Source organism: Macrosteles quadrilineatus, unplaced genomic scaffold (genome assembly GCF_028750875.1).
Source record: "Macrosteles quadrilineatus isolate MER2022 unplaced genomic scaffold, UCM_ALF_1.0 Scaffold_1__1_contigs__length_201487025, whole genome shotgun sequence".
Lineage (NCBI taxonomy): Eukaryota > Metazoa > Arthropoda > Insecta > Hemiptera > Cicadellidae > Macrosteles > Macrosteles quadrilineatus.
Window position 1 is genome coordinate 42,979,727 of NW_026542594.1, and position 21,659 is coordinate 43,001,385.

The 21,659-nt window shown below is 37.0% G+C and overlaps 1 protein-coding gene across 2 annotated transcripts in view; it reads left to right on the plus strand.

The window, feature by feature from the left end:
• LOC128982843 (zinc finger CCHC domain-containing protein 8 homolog) overlaps window positions 1-20,257 on the plus strand; it is a 108,724-nt gene extending 88,467 nt beyond the window's left edge. The window contains exons 6-8 of one of the 2 annotated variants that reach the window (XM_054401882.1): window positions 7,973-8,162; window positions 8,528-8,631; window positions 19,894-20,257. In XM_054401882.1, coding sequence (XP_054257857.1) covers window positions 7,973-8,162; window positions 8,528-8,631; window positions 19,894-20,205 — 606 coding nt within the window. In that variant the 3' untranslated portion in view covers window positions 20,206-20,257. The remainder of the gene's footprint in view (window positions 1-7,972; window positions 8,163-8,527; window positions 8,632-19,893) is intronic. The other variant, XM_054401883.1, reaches the window with a different exon arrangement.
• The last annotated feature ends 1,402 nt before the right edge of the window (window positions 20,258-21,659 follow it).

Sequence of the window (21,659 nt, forward strand, 5' to 3'; positions counted from 1 at the left end):
CTTTAACTAAGTAGGTTGCCGGACTTATAACCTTGGTAATGATACCTGGCTGCCAATTTGTTTTTCTCAGGTGTTCTGAGGTGTTACGACCTTTTGAGCTTTTTCATATAATTCCCTGGGAAATTGGATCACAAAGTCGTCGTCATCTTGGCCTGACGGGTTACTCCTCAAGTGGTCTGCATGAACAAACCGAATGCGGCCCTCTACTTTAACTAAGTAGGTTGCCGGACTTATAACCTTGGTAATGATACCTGGCTGCCAATTTACTTTCTCGTTACGTACAGTACGAACATACACTGCTGCTCCTACTTCAAAGGAACGAGCTTGGCCTCTGTACTTGTTGGCCTTTTTTACTAGGATTTCATTTTTATCTTGCATTTGTTAAGGCAATGAGTGTGGCTTCAAGAGGCTAAGATGAGTCCTAGGCTTGAATTTGTATATTGCTTCAGATGGTGATATACCTGTGGTAGAGTGAGGGGTGTTCCGGTAAGTAAACAAAAATGAATCAATTCGGTGTTGTAGAGAGCGGGTCGTGTTATGCTTGGTATCATGGAGCATTTGTTTGAGGAAGGCTTCCTTGACAGTTTGCACTGCTCGTTCGGCTAAGCAGTTTGATGCAGGGTGATAGGCCGGTGATAAAATGTGGTGAATACCATTTGATTCCACAAATTCTCGGAATTCGAGCGAAGTGAATTGAGGTCCTCCATCCGTAACCATGGTAGAAGGCAAGCCAAAGCCTGCAAAGCAATGACGTATTTTCTCAATAGTTTGTTTCGAGGTGGTGGTTGTCATGTAGAATATTTCTATCCATTTCGAATGTCCGTCAACTAGGATTAAAAAGTCTTTCCCTTCGTATGAAGCAAAGTCCAAGTGTACTCGTTGCCATGTGAATTTAGGCCATGACCATGGCTGTAGCGGTGCGAGTGGAGCAGATTTCAGAGTTTTCTGGCAGATTGAACAATCTTTGACGGTATCTTGAATTTCAGAATCCATTCCTGGCCACCACACAAAGCTTTGGGCTAGAGCCTTCATTTGGGACTCCCCCGGATGTTCGGTTTGTAGCAAAAGCAATATTTCTTTGCGATGTGTCAGAGGGACAACCACTCTACTCCCCCATAAAATGCAGACTCGTTCCACCGACAATTGGGAGCTTTTGTTGAGGTAAGGGGAAAGATCTTTATCTTCAACGAAGTTAGGCCATCCGTTTGTTGTATATTCTAACACTCTTGATAGGGTAGGGTCAAACTTTGAAGCGGTTGCAATTTCCTTAGATGTTATTGGAAGCTCATAAGTTGTAGAGAAGAACGCAATTGATCCTTCATCATCAGTCGCCTTGCTTGGTAAACGGGACAATGCGTCAGCATTTTGAATTTCTGAACCTTTACGATACCTTATTTCATATTGGTAAGCAGCTAATGTCAATGCCCATCTCTGGATTCGAGCAGCAGCAAGAGTGGGGATTTCCTTAGTTTGGCCTAGGAGGAAGATCAAGGGTCGATGATCAGTTACCAACGTGAATTTTCTAGCGTAAAGAAAGTTGTGGAACTTTTTTACTGCAAAAATGATTGCGAGGGCCTCCTTTTGTATCTGGCTATATTTTTCCTCGCATTTAGTGAGGGTCCGTGAAGCAAACGCAATCGGACGCTCTGAGCCGTCAGGTAAGGCGTGTGATATGACACAGCCTACACCGTAGTGAGAACTATCGCATGTGACCACTATGTCCTGACCTAGGGGTCATGAGGCATCAGCACATTATCCTTCAACAACAGGCGCTTACTCTCTTCAAACGCCTTGTCACATTTATTACACCAAAACCATTTGACATCTTGGTTAAGTAGCAGCCTGTACAAAGGGTGAAGTAAGGTAGATAGGTTAGGCAAAAACTTTCCATAAAAATTGATTAGTCCTAGATATGACCTTAATTGAGTTAGATTTTGGGGCCTAGGTGCATTTGCAATAGCTTCAGTGAGTTGCTCGCTCTGGTGGATTCCGTTCTCATCTAGGCGGAAACCTAAAAATGTGATGCTCTTTTTGAACAGTTCACTCTTAGAATTGTTAACTTTGACTCCGTACTCCGACAGTCTCTTCAACACTGCTTCAACTTTAGTCTTCATTTCCTTAATCGTTTTACTAAAAATCAGAATGTCATCCAAATAGCAGTAAGTGTCATCCAGACCAAACAGAATTTTGTCCATGGTGGCTTGAAACAAGGCACCGGCACTGGTAATACCATATGGCAAAAAAGCGTACGTAAAAAGACCTTTGAGATTGTTTATTAACTCTAAGTTGGCTGTAGGCAGAGTGTAAATCGAGTTTTGGGAAAAATTTCGCTCCTGAAATTTTACTTAAAATATCCTCAGGATTTGGCAGAGGATAATAGTCAGTTCGCAAGTTAGGGTTCAACGTGAGCTTGAAGTCGCCACAAATGCGAACACCATTGTTAGGCTTAGGAACAACTACAATTGGGGTGCTCCATTCTGTTCTAGTGACCGGGTAAATGACACTCGATTTTTGCAAATCTTCGAGTTCTTGTTCTACAGCCCCACGAAGAGCATAAGGCACGTTCCTAGTCTTACAGAAAACTGGAGTTGTCTGATCCTTTAAAATTAAATCAACTGACATGTTCTTAATTTCCCCGTGATCATCATCAAAAACTGTTGCATATTTCTCCATTAAACTTGTAACTAAGTCTACAGAAGGAACGTCCTTACCGTTTATCAGGTGAACTTCCATGTCTTTATCAGCATTTGACTGCATGCGGGAACCCAGGCGATTCCAATCCAGTTTGATTTCAGATAACCAATTGCGGCCTAGTAACGTAGGCTGGCGTGATTCTGCGCTTTCAATCACAACAATCGGAAGTTGGCGATCTCCATCCTTAGTGGAAACAGTAGCCTGAAATTCTCCCAACACATTAATACTTTCATGAGTATTATATGCCTTTAACTTGATATCTCATTTCTGCAAAGCAGTTTCCTCATTATAGAAATGTTTAAAATAAACATCGTCGGGCATGACGGTTACTACCGCCCCCGTATTCAGAACCATGTCAATTGGAGTACCATTGACTAACATATTAAGAACAAGCACATCAGGTTTATTGCCATTTGCATAAGCGATAGTGAACAATTCAAACTCATCGCTGTCATGCTGATCTTTAACTTGAGGTTCATCCTCCGTGTTGTCACCATCACACAAGTTTATGAATCCCTTTTTCTTAAAGGTATTCCTAGCTTTGCACATATTAGATAAATGTCCTTTCCTCTTACAAGAAAAGCAAGTATATTCTGTATAAGGACAGGCTTTAGCATCATGCGATTTGCCGCATCGATAACATCTATATTTCACATTGTTACTGTTACCCTGGTAACTAGCATTACTGGTACTCGTCTTATTAAAATACCTGTTTGGCTTTGACTGTCTTAGGCCTACAGAGGTTTTACTGTATGAAGGCTTAACTAGGTTAATTTCACAAGATTGCTTTTCAGGATGCAATGATCTAACATTTTTGTTAGCACTTTCAGTCAAAAGAGCAAGTTCTAGGGCTTTTGAAAAGTCTAGGCTATCCCCCTCCGCTAAAAGTTTGCTTTGAATAGAAGGTGACTTTAGCCCACATAAAAATCTATCTCTAAGTGCTTCGTCCAAAAATGTATCAAAATTACAACTAGCTTCTAGTTTTTTTAACTGTACTGCATACTCAGATATGGTTTCCCCCTCTTTTTGGGAGCGCTTGTTAAAAATAAACCTTTCATAAGTAGTGTTAACCTTTGGTACATAGTGTGCCTTCAATACTTTTACAATCCCCTTATAATCTACTTCACCCACTTTTTTAGGATGCAGAAGGTTTTTCAGAACTGAATATAGGGCAGGGCCCATGATTGAAACAAAGTAAGCCACTTTATTATCATCATCAATCTTATTGATGGTAAAGAAATTTTCTAATCTCTCTGTATAGTTCTCAAAAGTTTCAATTTCCTCATTAAACTCATTTACTTTTCCTATAGTTTGCTTTGCCATATTTATAATCAATAACTAGAAGCAATACTCACAGAAGAAATCCAATTTCTCATTTGAACATACATTTAACCTTTTACAAAACTTTTCCAAGTTCAAGACAGGTTATGTTATTGTTTGGAACCAATTTCATAACGTAACAGTGTAAAAAACTGTTACTTATCCCTGTTACTTTGAAGTAACTGCTTCGTGGTCTCAGTTGCTTGATAACTGTTGCTTGTCACTGTTCCAATAACTGCTAGCTGGAGCCGTTGCATGTAACAGTTACTTGAACACGAACACGATTTCTTCTATTCCTGTTGCTACTGGCCTTTTGCAATATTTACAAAATTTGCAATTTTTACACTTTAAAAACAAATTCACACGTGAAATTCTTTAAAAATACTCGTTGCCACTTATTATACCCGGAATAAACATATGTTTAAGGTAAAACTATGCTTATGGCAAATGCACAATTTAAATATACTGAACACTATAAGCATAGGTCTTCACTACCTGGATCATGACTGAGACTGCCTCTTATCGCTTGGCTTCATCCTCTGATGGGTTATAGGGCGGACAGGTACAAAGTTCATTTTAGGCCCTATAGCCCATCATGCTATTGTTCTTAGATTGTATGTTTCCTGATAATTGTATGAAAACTAAACTAAGGCTCTTCTACCTTTTCCATAATATTAATATTGATTTAATAAATAAACTTTTACTTTATAACAGTACGGTTAATACTTTGGCGCACATCAGGATTCCAACGAAACAACACAAAACAGCGTGGTTCTATTATGCACGTAATCCATGTACGCTTGGAAATAGGTTGGCAACACTTAAAGATAATAATACTATGAGCAGCTGATTGGTTATTATAACTACGATTTAATCTGTCATTTCGTGTTTATAGTTTCGGTATTTCTGAACTTTCTGGACTTTTCTTTTAAAAGTTTTTAAAACATTCCTACGATCTTAATACGTAAACAAGAAAATACCTTTAAAGGATTTTTTTAGGAGCGGAAACCACTTCAAATTACATAAACATACGGAACTATATTCTTAAGTCGTGGAGCACATTTCTTGCCGAGGATAAATAGCGGAGTGATACGGACCAGGTACTACTTTCTCTAGGGCACCTATTTGTGTTGCCAGCTGAAACTAAAAACGTGTTGTATAGTGTTTGAAAGACTAATTATTTATATGCTTTATAGGGACTGTAGGAAAAATATAATGTGTAACACGAGTGCCAAAGGCCTTTGCTGCACTTGAGATCATTCCGCACGAGCCGCCTGGTGTGCAGCAAAGTGCCACTTTGCCCACTAGTTACACAAATAACTATTGTGTAACTAGTGGGCGAAGTGACACTTTGCTGCACACTAGAGAACTGCTTAGGCACGAGCCTCAGGCGAGTGTGGAAGGTCTCTGGAGTGCAGCAAAGGCACTTTGCACTCGTGTTACACATTATATTTTTCCTACAGTTACTATATAAATCATATTAATAATTGGTCTTTCAAACACTATACAACACCTTTTTAGGTTAGGTTAAATCCAATCGGTGAATGAAATGGGAATCACTGCTACAGCTGATTGTAATTGTAATATCTTTGTTGCCAACCTATTTCCAAGCGTACACGGATTAGGTGCATAATGAAAGCACGCTGTTTTGTGTTGTTTGGTTGGTTACTGGTGTGCGACAAAGTAAAAACTGTACGACAACGTAAAAACTGTGCGACAAAAGTAAGTATATGCAAAAAATAGAAGCTTTCTGTGCTATAATCTGTGCAAGGAAGCCCACTTTGTCGCGTGACTGTAGGAAAATATAATCTAACCTGATACAGTATTCTTGATTCGTTCAAACTTACTTATAATACGTACGTATTAAATATAATATTAATATATACATGGTGTGCCTTAAGTAGACAGCCAAACTCCGGGAAATGGTTCTTTGAGTCAAAATCAGTGTTGCCACACAGCTCCGGAAGTAATCCCTCCTCACGAGCATAAAAATCCCGTTTTTTCCTCTCTAATCCGCAAAAAGCGTAATTACGCGCAAAACGGCAACACTGGTCAAAATAAAGAGAAAATCAAGAATACAATTTTTTCCAAAATCGCTTTGTTAACCAGATAGGCCTATCCGCATTTTGTTTGTTCACATAAACATTTATATCTTTGAATTTTTTCAACCGATCATTATCAAACTTCGTATGTATGTTTAGGTAAAATAGACCCACGTAGGAAGAAAAATATTTCTTACTCCAATAAAAAAATTTAAGTTGACGGTCATTTTATTATTTTAAATTGAAATAGCTAAAAATTGCTAATTTTATGAAAAAATGTCTAAAACACTTTTATTTAGCTTTTAAATTTCCCTATCAAACGACACCAAGTTCAAAAGGATTGGATAAAAAAAAACTGAATATATAACGATTAATTATTGTGATCAAGACTACGCGATTCTGGTTTGCCTCATCTTACACAAAAAATCGTGATATTTTAGTAATTTTTTAATTATTTTTAAAGTTAAATAAGTGTAGAAATGTTTTTCATAAAATTAGCCATTTTTAGCAATTTTAATTTTAAATATTTAAATGGCCGCCATTTTGAAATTTTTAATTGGATTAAGATAATTTCTTTTCTGACGTGGGTCTATTTTACCTCAACATAGGCTACATACTAAGTTACATAATGATCGGTTAAAAAATTTAAAGATAAAATAATGTTTATGTGAAAAAACAAAATGGCATACGTCTGGTTAACAAAGCGATTTTGGAAAAAAAAATATTCTTGATTGATTTTCTTTTTATTTTCACTCATAAGAACCATTTCCTGGAGTTTGGCTGTTTACTTACAACACCCTGTATACAGGGAACAACAAGAGAATCAATATTTTTAACGTATTTTATGATTTTATTAGAATGTTGATGCAATTTTTCCAACTTTTCATAGTTGATAGGTAGTGTATAGTATCATTGTGTTTGAAATTCAATAAATATTATTTTTGTAATTAATTATATTTTTAACGCACCCTTTACGAGCCTCCCTTTTTTAAACCCTTCTACCAAAATCAGACACTAAAATCTGTGTAACTTTGTTACACATATAAGGGGGGGGGGGGGGGTATTGCACAATTTAGCACTCATTAGAAACTTTTTCTATGGCTGTCCATAGGTTTCCTCCATTTAAAAACCAACTTTTTTAGAATATTAAGAAAAAAAATCACACTTACCCCCAATATCTCCTGAACCGTTCATAGTAGATATGTATGTTATCATTTTGTTCAAAATTTAATGAAACTATTTTTGTAATTCATTATAATATATCAATATAGCCTAAACAAACGCACCGTTTTCGAGGTATTTGCGAAAAAGTAAAAAAGTCCTATTTTCACCCCCTCGCCCCCAAACCCGACACTCAAATCAGGGTAACTTTTTTTTACGCATTAAGGGAAGTGTATTCAACAATTTGGCGCTGGTTAGAACTTTTTTTTTATGTCCCGGTTTGCTCTTTTTTTAAGCTAATTGCACTATAATAATAGCTATCACCAGCAGTTTTAAATTAACAAGTAATCTGGCAAGTTTATGTTTATCCAAAACAATCATTAGGCTATTTGAAATGAGAGGGTTTACTTCGAGAAGGACTTATTTCATTTCAAATATAACAAATCACTTCTGAATTATGTAAAGTATAATAAAATCTCACAATTCTTTCTACACAATATTACATTTGAATTGTACATTAAAAATTCTCAATTAGATATTGTGTTTTTAATATTGCCCTGTGGGTTGCCAAAGTGAGAGTTTGTAGAATTAAAGGATGTAAAAGATTTGTTTTTAAATCTTTAGTAGGTAGATGCCGTATGTAACAATCAGTAATACTCCTCTATGTTATCATCCCATTGCAAAACATGGGTAAAGCATGACTCTATAAGCAACATCAATCCACTTCAAGTTAGGGGCTTCTCTTTATGTTGCAGGACAGTGGCTACTGGGGCTGTCCTCCGCAGTCTCAGCGGCAGAGTGTGGAGGTCATGTTGACAAGATTGGAGGGAAAGATTGCTGGAGGATATAAGCGTAAGAAGCTGTCTCTTAATGCAACAGCCTCGGATGTTGATGATACATCACAGAGTGCTGAGTCTCACGACATGGAGTATGAGGAAACACCTGGTGAGCAGTTGTTCTACGATACAAAGCTATAACCAAAATGGCGAGATTTACTAATTGCTCTTTGAGTTTGGATAAATATACTCCAATCTGTCCGCAAATTATTAGGCGATACAGTTCTTTTGCTACTGTAATTTTAAATATCAGCGCAGAATGGCTATCATTACTCAATAAGGGGGAAAGGGGAGTTTGAAGGGTATTTTGTCTGCAATTTTGTAATAAAAAAAATAATATATCTGTTTTATCTGTTGTAAGTCAGACTACATTTGACTCATCATTGACAACAAATTGTATGATAAGAAACGGATTGTTTTCACCTTTCAGTTACCTATGGTGTGAATGATATATTGATGTTTTGTATGTTCCAGAAGGGCATGAGTTGCCGGAGGATCACTGCAAGTTTATACCTCCACTACCAGATGAGGATCTTCCTGCTCCTCCTCCCTGCGACCTACCAGAGGCTGAGACTGTTGTAAGTAACAGTGTAACAAATAACACAAATAAAAGTAAAACAGTTGAACTTATACGTTTTTACTGATACAACAAATTAACCCTCCGAGTGTCCCTTGTTTTGGCCTTAATGTCTGCCTATTTTTTGCTCATTTGCAAGGTTTTATTAAAACGGATCTGAGAAGCTTGAAAACAATGTTAATTATACTGTTCTATATACCATTTTGTTTGGAAAATCATGGGCTTCAATATTATACATAGAACATAAGAAACATTTGTTTCAAAAAAAATTTTTAGGTAAAAAAATATTTTGGAAAATTTTCAAAAAAAAAATAAGTTTGCGCTCAATGAAATTGTATAAATTATAGGCCTATGAATATTTGAAAATAGCCACTTTGTTCTAAATTTTATGAGGATTACAAATATATAATAATATAAGGAAGTAGATTTGCAAATAAATAATTTATGGGCAAAAAACAGATTTCAGTACATAGCGTTTAGCTAAGAATGCATAGCCTAACCATAGCTAGGAATCTGGCTGATAATTTACATCAATATCACTACCTACTTCTTCAGGATCATCAACCAGCCCTTCAAAATCACTTAAATCTTCTTATTATGCACCACGTATATCACTATTTTTGATTTTTAACACTAAAACAATGATAAACGTAATAAAACACATCAGTCATCGGTCCGAGGTTAACCAAGCTGTTTACAAATACGCACGTCAGCTGTCTGCTACAATATTTTCGGAACTAAAATGAAAAGCGCTTAGAGACAGACCTCCGGAGAAAGCTCTGAATCTGTCAAATAAAACGATACCTAACTCGATCCAGTTCAATCCGATTTTGTCAGTCATAGAGCCTTCGCCGTAAACAGTGTTTGTGAGTCGCTGCAGCGACACAAAACACTACACAAAGTGTGTTATGTGTCGCTGCAGCGACAAATAACACTCAGAGGGTTAAGTAGTAATCGAGCAGACCAAGTGAAGCTCTTATACTACACCCTCGCTTTTATTTTTCATATACTCCTCCTCAACAGGCTGTAGAACACGTAGGTCACGTAGGCACGTAATGAATATAATACTAGAAATAGGAACAATATTGCAATACCCATACATAATTTGGAACTATTTAAAAAGAAACCTACTTATGCTGGAGCATTATTTTTTTCCAAATTACCATTAACTTTAAGACAAGAGCCGAATCCAAGAATATTAAAAAGGAAACTTAAAGATTTTATAACGACTAAAGCATTGTATAATATACAAGAATTTCTTGGCCCAGAGTTTATTTCAAAACCTTCTGGGACTTGAAGGGTTGGATGTTTGGAATATTTTACTGCTTTCTTATTTTATATATGATTGTTATTTGTTTTGTTGAGAATATCTATTGTAATAGTATAAATAGCCTTCTTTTTATGGTAAAAAAATGGTAGAAATAAGTTAGAAAACTGTTTTAAGTTATAATAAAGAATCACTTTTCGACACTGTTCAATGTACTGTAAATATGTACTTAAAGAATAAAGATTGTTTGAAATTAAATGAAATGAAACAGCTGAAGCGATCTGCACAAAATTTAGCAATGTCATAGTAGACCAACTATGGGTTAGTATAAATCTGAAATGGTACAAATGGGACTATAGGGCTATTCCCTACGTGAATTTTAAAGTATGGTACTTTAACCTTATGGGTTGATTGGTCGCTATGACAGTTTTTGCAAGATAACAATAAAAAGGTAAACAAAAGAGTCGCTATGACAGTTTTTGCAAGATAACAATAAAAAGGTAAACAAAAGAGTCATAACATATGTCAAAAACAAGCAATTTATCACACTAGATAAATGAAATAAATATGACACACTGTCATAAGGGCGGGTTAAAAAAAACTTAATTAACAGAATGCCAATTTAAATCATACTTTTATTATTTTTTATCACACAGCATTGGGTGGGATTGAAATACTAACGGGATATTTTCGAGACGAGATTATAGGCCGTTAGCTTATCATCCAGGTAAAAAACTAAGAACTAGAGGTGTGCAGATATCCGAAAAATCGGGTCGGATTCAGTTTGGAAAGATACATGCCATTACCATATATGTTATTTATTTGTATCAAGAGACAAACACTGAAACATGGCCTTGCCATATAAGTTATTTGCACCAAGAGACAAACACTGAGACATGGCCTTGCCATATATATTGTTATTTGCATCAAGAGACGAACCCTGAGACATGGCCTTGCCATATAAGGTATTTGCACCAAGAGACAAACACTAAGACATGACCTTGCCATATAAGTTATTTGCATCAAAAGACAAACACTGAGTCATGGTCTTGCCATATAGGTTATTTGCAACAAGAGACAAACAGTGAGACATGGCCTTGCCATATAAGCTATTTGCAACAAAAGACAAACACTGGAACATGGCCTTGTCATAAAAATAAGTTATTTGCTACAAGAGACAAACACTGGAACATGGCCTTGCCTTGCCATATAAGTTATTTGCATCAAGAGACAAACACTGAGACATGGCCTTGCCATACAAGTTATTTGCATCTAGATATAAACACTGAGACATGGCCTTGCCATATAAGTTATTTGCATCTCGAGACAAACACTGGAACATGGCCTTGCCATATAAGTTATTTGCATCAAGAGACAAACACTGAGTCATGTCCTTGCCATATAAGTTATTTGCATCAAAAGACAAACACTGAGAAATGGCCTTGCCATACAAGTTATTTGCATCTAGATACAAACATCGAGACATGGCCTTGCCATATAAGTTGTTTGCATCAAGAGACAAACACTAGGGGAAAAACGGTCTTGTACATGGATACAGATAGCTTTGTGTTAGTAAAAAATCGGAGATGTACAGTAATACAGACAGCTTTATGTTAGTAAACGAATCGGGGTTGTACAGTGATACAGATAGCTTTGTGTTAGTAAAAAAATCGGAGATGTACAGTAATACAGACAGCTTTATGTTAGTAAACGAATCGGGGTTGTACAGTGATACAGACAGCTTTGTGTTAGTAAAAACATTGGGGTTGTACAGAGATAAAGACAGCTTTGTGTTATTAAACAAACCGGGGTTGTACGGTGATACAGACAGCTTTGTGTTAGTAAACAAATCGGGGGGAAATCGGTCTGAGACATGGCCTTGCCATACAAGTTATTTGCATCTAGATACAAACATTGAGACATGGCCTTGCCATATAAGTTGTTTGCATCAAGAGACAAACACTAGGGAAAAAACGGGGTTGTACATGGATACAGACTGCTTTATGTTAGTAAACAAATCGGGGTTGTACAGTGATACAGACTGCTTTGTGTTAGTAAACAAATCGGTGGGAAATCGGTCTCTTACATGGATACAGACAGCTTTATGTTAGTAAACAAATCGGGGTTGTACAGTGATACAGACAGCTTTGTGTTTAGTAAACAAATCGGAGTTGTACAGTGATACAGACTCCTTTGTGTTGGTAAAAAAATGGGGGTTGTACAGTGATACAGACAGCTTTGTGTTTAGTAAACAAATCGGAGTTGTACAGTGATACAGACTCTTTTGTGTTGGTAAAAAAATCGGGGTTGTACAGTGATACAGACAGCTTTATGTTTGGAAAAAAATCGGGAAAAAATTTCAAAAAATCGGATCCATCAAAATCGGATCCAGCCCAAGATCCGGAATTTTTTGATCCGATCCGGCGGATCCGGTAGTCCGATATCCGGATCCGACCATCACTAATTTGGAAGTTTTGGACAGAAAATCAAATCTTAATAACAATCATTAATTTCCCAGGACAAAATCACAGCAATACGTTTAACAGTGGTCGAAGATGCAATATCAATATCTAATTTTAATTTCCTTTCACATTGAACGAGATTCGGGTAATGTCGCTTAAAAGTCCGGCTGCATTTGGCACGACGGTACTATTGGGTTTTTGGTCTGTGATGTTTGAGTTTAGTTAGGGGCTATAGGCAGTTCGGGTGGCGGCACAAAGGCTGATAAAGACAAAGGATCAACGCTCTCTCAAATCAAATCAAACATTATTATTCCATGCAAAAACAAAAATTACAAAACAGTATTGTAAATAGTAATGGAACTTCCCCACATAGGCGAAGCCTGTGCGTGGGGAACGAGTTATAATCAGTCCATCCATATTCTATAATCTAACATCGTTATACTAAATTATTACTCTACATACTAATTACACATTTACAAAAAGGGAAAAAACAATTTTACTAGGAAGCCATAGCAGATAACGTAAGTATTATGGAAGTATCTAAAAAGTGTAAAGATAGAGAAAAAAAAGAAAGTAATAATAATAAAAAAATGATAAAAATCCAGTAAAAAGGGGATTTGATAATACTGTCAAAAATCACTGGGACTTGGAAACCATTCATACATCTTCTACCCACACGCACGCACAACAACACACACTCACGCACGCACAACAACACACACTCACGCACGCATAACAACACACACTCACAAACACACAATACACACACACAAAACGCATGCAACGACTCACTACTACAGGGCCTGTACAGGCGGCTGGTAACCCCAAAGGGCCGTCACTGCTCTGTCCCTGTGGGCCAGCGGCGAGCCGACTCTCTCTCTCTCTCTCATGCAACTATCTCACTCACTCACACGCACACGGCACCCTACGTATATAATGACACAAGATAACCATCAATCTGGCCACGGCCTGTTTCCACTAACCATTTGTCTACTTGATTTTTAAATGTTTGCAAACTGCAAGGTTCGGGATACTTTAAACTATTTGTTAACTTTGAGAACATAATTTTTGCAATGTATTGTGGAGAAGTTTTATTTATCGATTTATTCACTTTTGGAAATAGGATACCAATATAATTGAAAATCTAGTTGGGTAGTTATGAGTTGGTTGGCAAAAAATATATTGTTTATTTTTAAAATATATATTAGTAAAGATCTGGTATATAGTTGGGAAATATTGAGTACTTTGAACTCGTCGAAAACAGAATCAGGATAGCGATTGTACATAAGCATAGTACACATTCTTTAACTATTCAATTGGTAAACATTTTGATAAATTTGCAAAAACAAAAATAAATTTACGTAGTTTAGTTCTGATTAGATTGATGTGGCCAGACCATTTTAAGCGTCGATCAAAAATCACTCCTAAATATATAAACTCACTGACACATTCAATACTTTCACACCTGTCACATACATTCCCAGCACCACAACTATGTAATTTTAACTCTAGGTTTCTAGGGTCATAATCAGTTTTGAGGGAGATTGGCATATACATAGTTTTGAATATTGACAGTAAGTTTATTTTGATCGAACCATCGCTTGACAGTGAGTAAGCCCCGCTCCGCATATTGATACACCTCCTCCCAGCTATCGCCCTCGAACATAAGAGCGGTGTCATCAGCATACAGGAAGATCTGTCCGGCTTCCAGATTAATTTTGCCAAGGTTATTAATATATTTTAGGAATAAAAGGGGTCCCAAATTTGATCCTTGAATTACTCTAAAGTCAATGTTTTGTGGTGTACTATTCTTCCCTAAAATGGAGACAATTTGGGACCGATTAGAAAGCTAATTTTTAAACCAATTATAAGCAGTTCCAGTTACCCCTATACACCATAACTTGTGCAGCGATCTGTCAACAGTGTCAAATGCCTTGGCCAAGTCAATGAATACTAAAAGGGGTTTTTTGTTTTTATTTATTGGTCAATGTATACTGTTAGTTAGAGGGAAAAGATTGTCATTCACATTTTTGTTTTTGCGGAAGCCGAATCGTTTATCAAAGAAAATATTATATTGTATTAAATAGTTTTCAAACTGATATCTCAAACACTTCTCTATTAGCTTAGCAAGTACGCTAGCCAAAGTAATTGGTCTATAGTTTACACATTGGGTTTTTTCTCCTGCTTTGTATATAGACAAGACTTTCCCAACTTTCAATATATTAGGGAATTTACCTTGAAGTAGACTGTTGTTGATTGTGTGCAAAAGAGGCGGTTTCAAATCGATGAAGTTATCATTAATATTTTTTTTTTTAATTTGATCAGCACTAGGAGCAGACCCACCTTTAAGCGCATAACAACACTACTAAGTTTTTACAGCTTTTATGTTAAGCAAATTATATTATACCAAAAGCTAGTTTAGAATGTTAGTGTTGGCTGCTAGACTTTTCAAAAATTAAAACTTAATTTCTAAAAAAACTGGGACCCTAAACTAAAATTATGGCTTTTACATTCCCTAGTTCTCAAAATTATCTTTCTTTTATTTATTTTTATTTATTTATTTATTTATCATCATCACATTACATCAATTCTCTTGACAGGTGATTTGTCATTAAGTCTAATAAAATTATACATTGAAAAATCAACATTATTAAAATCTACATTATAAAATACAAAACAAATAAAGCAATCAATACAAACCTATGGGAGAAGTAATACCTTTCAAATTGTAATCACATCTCCAAGATATTCTTCTAGTGAGTAAAATGCCCTCTCCAAAAGGAAACTTTTTAAAGATAGTTTATTGTAAACTTTTGGCCCTATATACTGAGGAGATAAATGAAATATTTTAAGCCTATGTTGAATTGGTTTTATAATATTTTTGAATCTTGTGTTATGTGTATGTGTTATGTTATTGTGTCTTTCAACACAAAAATCATGAAAATCCATCTAGTGGTTGATTCAGAATCTTGAAATAAAAAAAAACCCTGTCATGTTTAAATATATATGATGATATCTATAATTCAGTATTTTCTAACAACAATAAATTTGGAACCGCTTAGCTTATTTGCCAATAACATTTAAATTTTCGGGATATCTACCTAAGTGGATGTGATATTTTGAAAGAGAATAAAATTTCCTACAAATTACTACTATGTATTTCTTGATAATATTTAATTAAGGCAGGCAAAAGTTGGCTACAAATTGAAACTTAAAAACAGAAACTTGAAAAAGCTGTTTTTACAGTCAGTTACAGCCACATGACACTCCTAGGAGCTTTGTGACTTGAAAATCCCCAAGATTTTAAGAACTATTTACATATGTCAGATGACAGTTTCCGTTATACTTAACAACCAGTGACGCCCATGACACCTTACATAAAAAAAGGACGCCAGATTGATATTTTAGTCTGGTTTTGTTTTGTCAGTTAATTATTAGTTGTATTGTGCATGCCCAAGCCGTCTTTAGTTGATCAACTTAGTCGCTGAACCCTACACACTCTAGTTTTTTTTTTTTAGAAATCTCATTGCCCGGCGATAAATTGGTTGATTGTAAACCAACATGTTTTCGGTACAGCACCGAAAACCAAAATGTCGCCTGGCAACCTACAAATCGCCGTCAATCAAATTGACAGACCCCCACACCAGAGGTGCCCATCCCCCCAAACCCAGAGGCACAATTCCCCCCATGCCAAAGGAGGAGTTCCCCCCAATTTATGCTGCCCTCTATTTTGAGCCTAACCTCTCCCTGCAAATTTACCTGGCAATTTCCCCCTTACCACATAAAACCAGCATTTCAAGTATTCAGTAAACTTAAGGCAAAGAAAAACAAAACTTGTTGATAATCAAAATTAAACGTTTATTAGGAAACGTCATTTAATATACAAAATTATATCTAACTAATGGACGAATTAGAAGTTTTTAAATTTACAATTCAGAATCTGTATTGTCATCCAGCATGTGCTTAGTATTGCAATAGCCAGCGTCTTCAAAACGTTCAACAATATACTCGGTGAATTACTCAACTCCAACACAGTATTGTAACTGTACAATATATTAGGTGGCGTCACTTTTTACAGGGCTTAAGAAATTCAAACAACTTTAAGTGCATGAATAATACTATGGCAAAAAGTATCTTGTTGCAAAATTAGGCAGAGTCAAGAAATAGGGCAGACTAAGAGGGGTTGCTCGCCACTCCCAGGCTGTCTTCTACGAAAATCGCCGGGTCAAATACCCACAATAACTTAACTGCTACCAGTACATAATGTTTTTGTGTCAAAGTAATTTTATAATTCATTTTGATAGTCCCAGGATTACGTTTTATGACTAATAATGATAGAAACGCATCTTGTCAAACAATCCTTAATAAATGTACGGTAGTGTCAAATTTTACTCGCTACATATGTTTTGGTGGTTCTTTAACTCCACCATTGTCAGGCTCACAAAAGGATCCACTTCTAGAGGTGTCGTCAGAATATGTTACACACATTAAACACAAAACACGATCAACTTAACAGATATGCCTATCAATTCATGCGTGTACATTGCCGCAGGCAGGACTGGAAGTTAACTGAATCAGGTTGTGACGGACTGACGTGATCTCTGGATTGTCATCTGTGTTATCAAAAGCTGATATTGGACTAATTGTAGTGACGAAGGAGAGTTTTGGAAATATAATGGGATTCATAATTGAGTTTTCCATTCAAAATTATTGACAATAATAACTAATTTATATGCTGGATAAATTATGGTCTCGAAATTCTACATTACTGCAGGAAAGGAAATGTATTAAATACTTTGGAAGACTTTGAAATATAGGCCTACAGGGTGGTAAAAAAGTCCCCGGACAGTTAAATATTTTGAAAAATGATGTAGATAGAGCTACAATACTTGGTACAAAGTTACAGGGCATACAACTCTATTTTAACACATATTCAGTGATCCAATAACTCTTCAGGGGGACGGCCCACAAGGAGTCGGAAGAAAATTTTAAATGGAAGCATAGGTCAATATGCACATCAAATTAAAGGTCTTTTTTAGTAGAATACAATGCCGCAAACCGCACTTCAAAGGGTTGATCCTGCGCAAAATGGCAGATGTTCAAAGATTTCTTGAATCCGCCGTTTTGAATCTTTGAACGACTGCCATTTTTTACTCAGGCATTCTTTTGAGCTTGAATTTACGGCATCGTAATCTAATAGTGAAGACCTTTAATTTGATGTGCATATCGACATATGCTTACGTTAACAATTTTCTTCCGATTCCTAGGGCTGTGCCCCCTGAGGAATAAGCGTATAATAGCAATGTAAATTGAATGAATCTTTGAACAACTGTCATTTTGCGCAGGATCGACCTTTTGAAGTGCGGTTTGCGGCATTGTTTTCTACTAAAAAAGACCTTTAATTTGCATATTGACCTATGCTTCCATTTAAGATTTTCTTTCGACTCCTTGTGGGCCGTCCCCCTGAAGAGTTATTAAATCACTGAATATGTGTTGAAATAGAGTTGTATGCCCTGTAGCTTTGTACCAAGTATTGTAGCTCTATCTGCATTATTTTTTTAAATATTTAACTGTCCTGGGACTTTTTTACCACCCTGTATAAATTCATTAATCCCATTATATTTTCAACACTCTTAGTCACTACAATAGTCCAATATCAGCTGTTGAAAACGCAGACGACAATCCAGAGACCACGTCGGTCCGTCATAACCTGAACCTGATTCAGTTTACTTCCAGTCCTGCTGACGTCAATGTACACACGTGAATTGATAGGCCTGTCTGTAGTAATCGTTTTGTGTTTTGTGTTAAATGTTTGTAACGTATTCTGACGACAACCTCCAGAAGTTGATATTTTTGTAAGCCTGACGATGGTAGAGTTAAAGAACCGCCAAAACATATTATGTAGCAAGTAAAATTTGACACTACCGTACAATTTAAGGATTGTCTGACAAGGTGGGTTTTTACCATTCTTAGAAACAATCTTAATTACGAATGGCAAAATGTTGTTGGTTTTGATAGTGGACTACTTAGAAACACTTTTCGAGCTGCTTATACAAAATTATACATTCATTATGACAGCTAACAAAAAAATCATCCCCCCCAAAATTCCCCTCAAAAAAGCCCCCCCCCAAAAAAAATTCCTGTGGCACAGTACCCTCCCTCTGGGCACCCCTGCCCCACACACACGGCGATATTTGTGCAATTTGATCGCTCATCAGCCAGATTGCCGGTTGGTAAGCGACCGGGTGTCCTAGTGTGTAGCAGCCTTAAAACATAACCTCAAGTAAACAAGCCCGAGTGTTTGGAATCTTTTGTCTGCAGCTGTGCTGAGCTGAAGTGTTGTGTGAAGATTTTTGGCTGCTGGGTTGACATATGTATTCAAGCAACAAACTTTCGAAACTAGATATTATGAATTGTGATTTTCAAAAGAGAGAAAACCAGGGGAACGTGGCTAGAGTGTGTTATAGTTTTGCTTTATATTTGTAACTTATTAACCAATACTGAACTATCTGAATCCGAAAATATGCGAATCCGAACCTTCTATATCTAATCCGACCCGAATCCGATCCAAAATGAAATTTCACTATCCCCACACCTCTAATATCTAGTATATTAGAGGTGTGCGACAAACTGAAATATCAATTACAGCCTATGCTCCATTGGCTTTAGAAACTGCAAGTGGGAATCCCATTAGGGTGAACCATATGTGCTATTGACTTGAGTAAGATACTGCAACTAGACATCCCATTGACTTTGGATTCTGCAAGTAGGCATCCCATTAAGGTGAACCATATGTGCTATTGACTTGAGTAAGATACTGCAACTAGACATCCCATTGACTTTGGATTCTGCAAGTAGGCATCCCATTAAGGTGAACCATATGTGCTATTGACTTGAGTAAGATACTGCAACTAGACATCCCATTGACTTTGGATTCTGCAAGTAGGCATCCCATTAAGGTGAACCATATGTGCTATTGACTTGAGTAAGATACTGCAACTAGACATCCCATTGACTTTGGATTCTGCAAGTAGGCATCCCATTAAGGTGAACCATATGTGCTATTGACTTGAGTAAGATACTGCAACTAGACATCCCATTGACTTTGGATTCTGCAAGTAGGCATCCCATTAAGGTGAACCATATGTGCTATTGACTTGAGTAAGATACTGCAACTAGACATCCCATTGACTTTGGATTCTGCAAGTAGGAATCCCATTAAGGTGAACCATATGTGCTATTGACTTGAGTAAGATACTGCAACTAGACATCCCATTGACTTTGGATTCTGCAAGTAGGCATCCCATTAAGGTGAACCATATGTGCTATTGACTTGAGTAAGATACTGCAACTAGACATCCCATTGACTTTGGATTCTGCAAGTAGGCATCCAATTTATGTGACCTTGAGCCCATTGTGAAAAATTAATTTGTGGTTATACGTCCAAAAGTTATTGGATTAATATGCTTGCTCCAATAATATGCTTGGTTATATTGCAAGCAGAATTACATTGTACACCTAATTTTGTTCGCAGGTTGATGAGACATCTCTGGCAGAGCTGGAAGATGCCAAGAAGCAGCTGTTGGCACAATTAAATGACACCTCTCCCATATGTGGCACCCCTGAGAGTCGGGTAGGCAAAGTCAAGTCTGTAGACATGGGAACTCCACTGCTGCAAAGTGTCTCCCCCTACCAGAGACTGCCCTCGGCAGACAAGTTTTCTGTAAATATTTGTGATGTTATTAACTTTGAAAATCTACCTGATTCCACTGGAAAATACAAGAAAATGAGTGGTCTCATCCGCAAAGTTCGGGTAAAACTCTCAAAAATTAATGATGAACCTTGAAAATGTTAATTAAGATTGATATGCAGGTGATGTCCAAAATAAAAGTGTATAGTTCCAATTTTGTGACCATTATTTGTAATTCCTGAGCCAATCCAAGAGTTATAATTCAAACGCAGGATGGTTATTGACTTAAGTTTGGGAGGCCCAGGTTTCTCTCCCTCCTAAATGTAAAAAAATATAATTAGAAGAAATATTTTAAGCCCTTTTTATGTTTATAACACATTTTTTGTAGGTACATCGTTCTATACTTTAGAGCCTAAAAGATTATCTTGAACCCAGTTTTACAAGAAACTAGTGTACCTGTTGCTCGAATTCGAGCAATTGCTAAGTATTACAGGCGTTATTTTAAAACAAATGACAGCAGGGTGTCTAGTAGTCTGGAAAATCGGGAAAGTCGGGAATTAGTATTGAATTTCAAAATGGTCTTGAAAAGTCGGGATTTAGTCTTAAATTTGATTTCAAAGTCGGGAATTTTTATGATTTTGCCGTGATTGTCGTCTTCCGTTTACGTAACCGCGAAAGCCAATGATGATTGTCCTCACGGCCTCGGGAAATGTACATGATTTTGCCGCGATCGCGGACGACGACGATGACGTTTCCGTGACCGCGGGAGACGACGATGATGTCTACACGGCCGCTGGAAATGTTCGAATGATTTTGCCGTGATCGCGGACGTCGACGATAACGTTTCCGTGACCGCGGGAGATGACGGTGATGTCCAAACAGCCGCGGGAAATGTTCATGATTTTGCCGCGATCCCGCACAACGACGATGACGTTTCCGTGAACGCGGGAGACTTAGATGATGTCTACACAGCCGCGGGAAATGTTCATGATTTTGCCGTGATCGCGGACGACGACGATGACGTTTCCGTGACCGCGGGAGATGACGATGAAGTTTCCGTGACCGCGGGAGACGACGATGATGTATACCCGGCCGCGGGAAATGTTCATGATTTTGCCGTGATCGCGGACGACGAAGATCACGTTTCTGTAACCGCTGCAGTCAATGATGATGTCTAAACGTACGGTACGCAGAAGATTTCATGATAAAAAAAACCAAATTAGCTAGTTTAAGCGAATTTCCCTATAGGGAAGTAGCTATTACCGTAGGTCTCATGGTAAGACTTAGGCCCGGGACCGATTTACTTTTTCATTTTAATGTCCCCAGAGGCCAAAAACACCATTCGTTCAAATTTTTATATATGTATATATATATAGATATATATATATATATATATATAGATTTATATATATATGTGTCCGTGAACACGATAACTTGAGTAATTTTTATCCGATTTTGATGAAATTTGGTTTGAAGGTGTAAGGCGGGATAAACTTGAATGAGTTCGCGATCCAGCATGATCGGACTATGGGAACAGGGTTTTATGGGGGGTTTTATGGGGTAAAAATTGGTTTTTCTCACTTCTTACCCTCAAAACACAAAATTTCCCA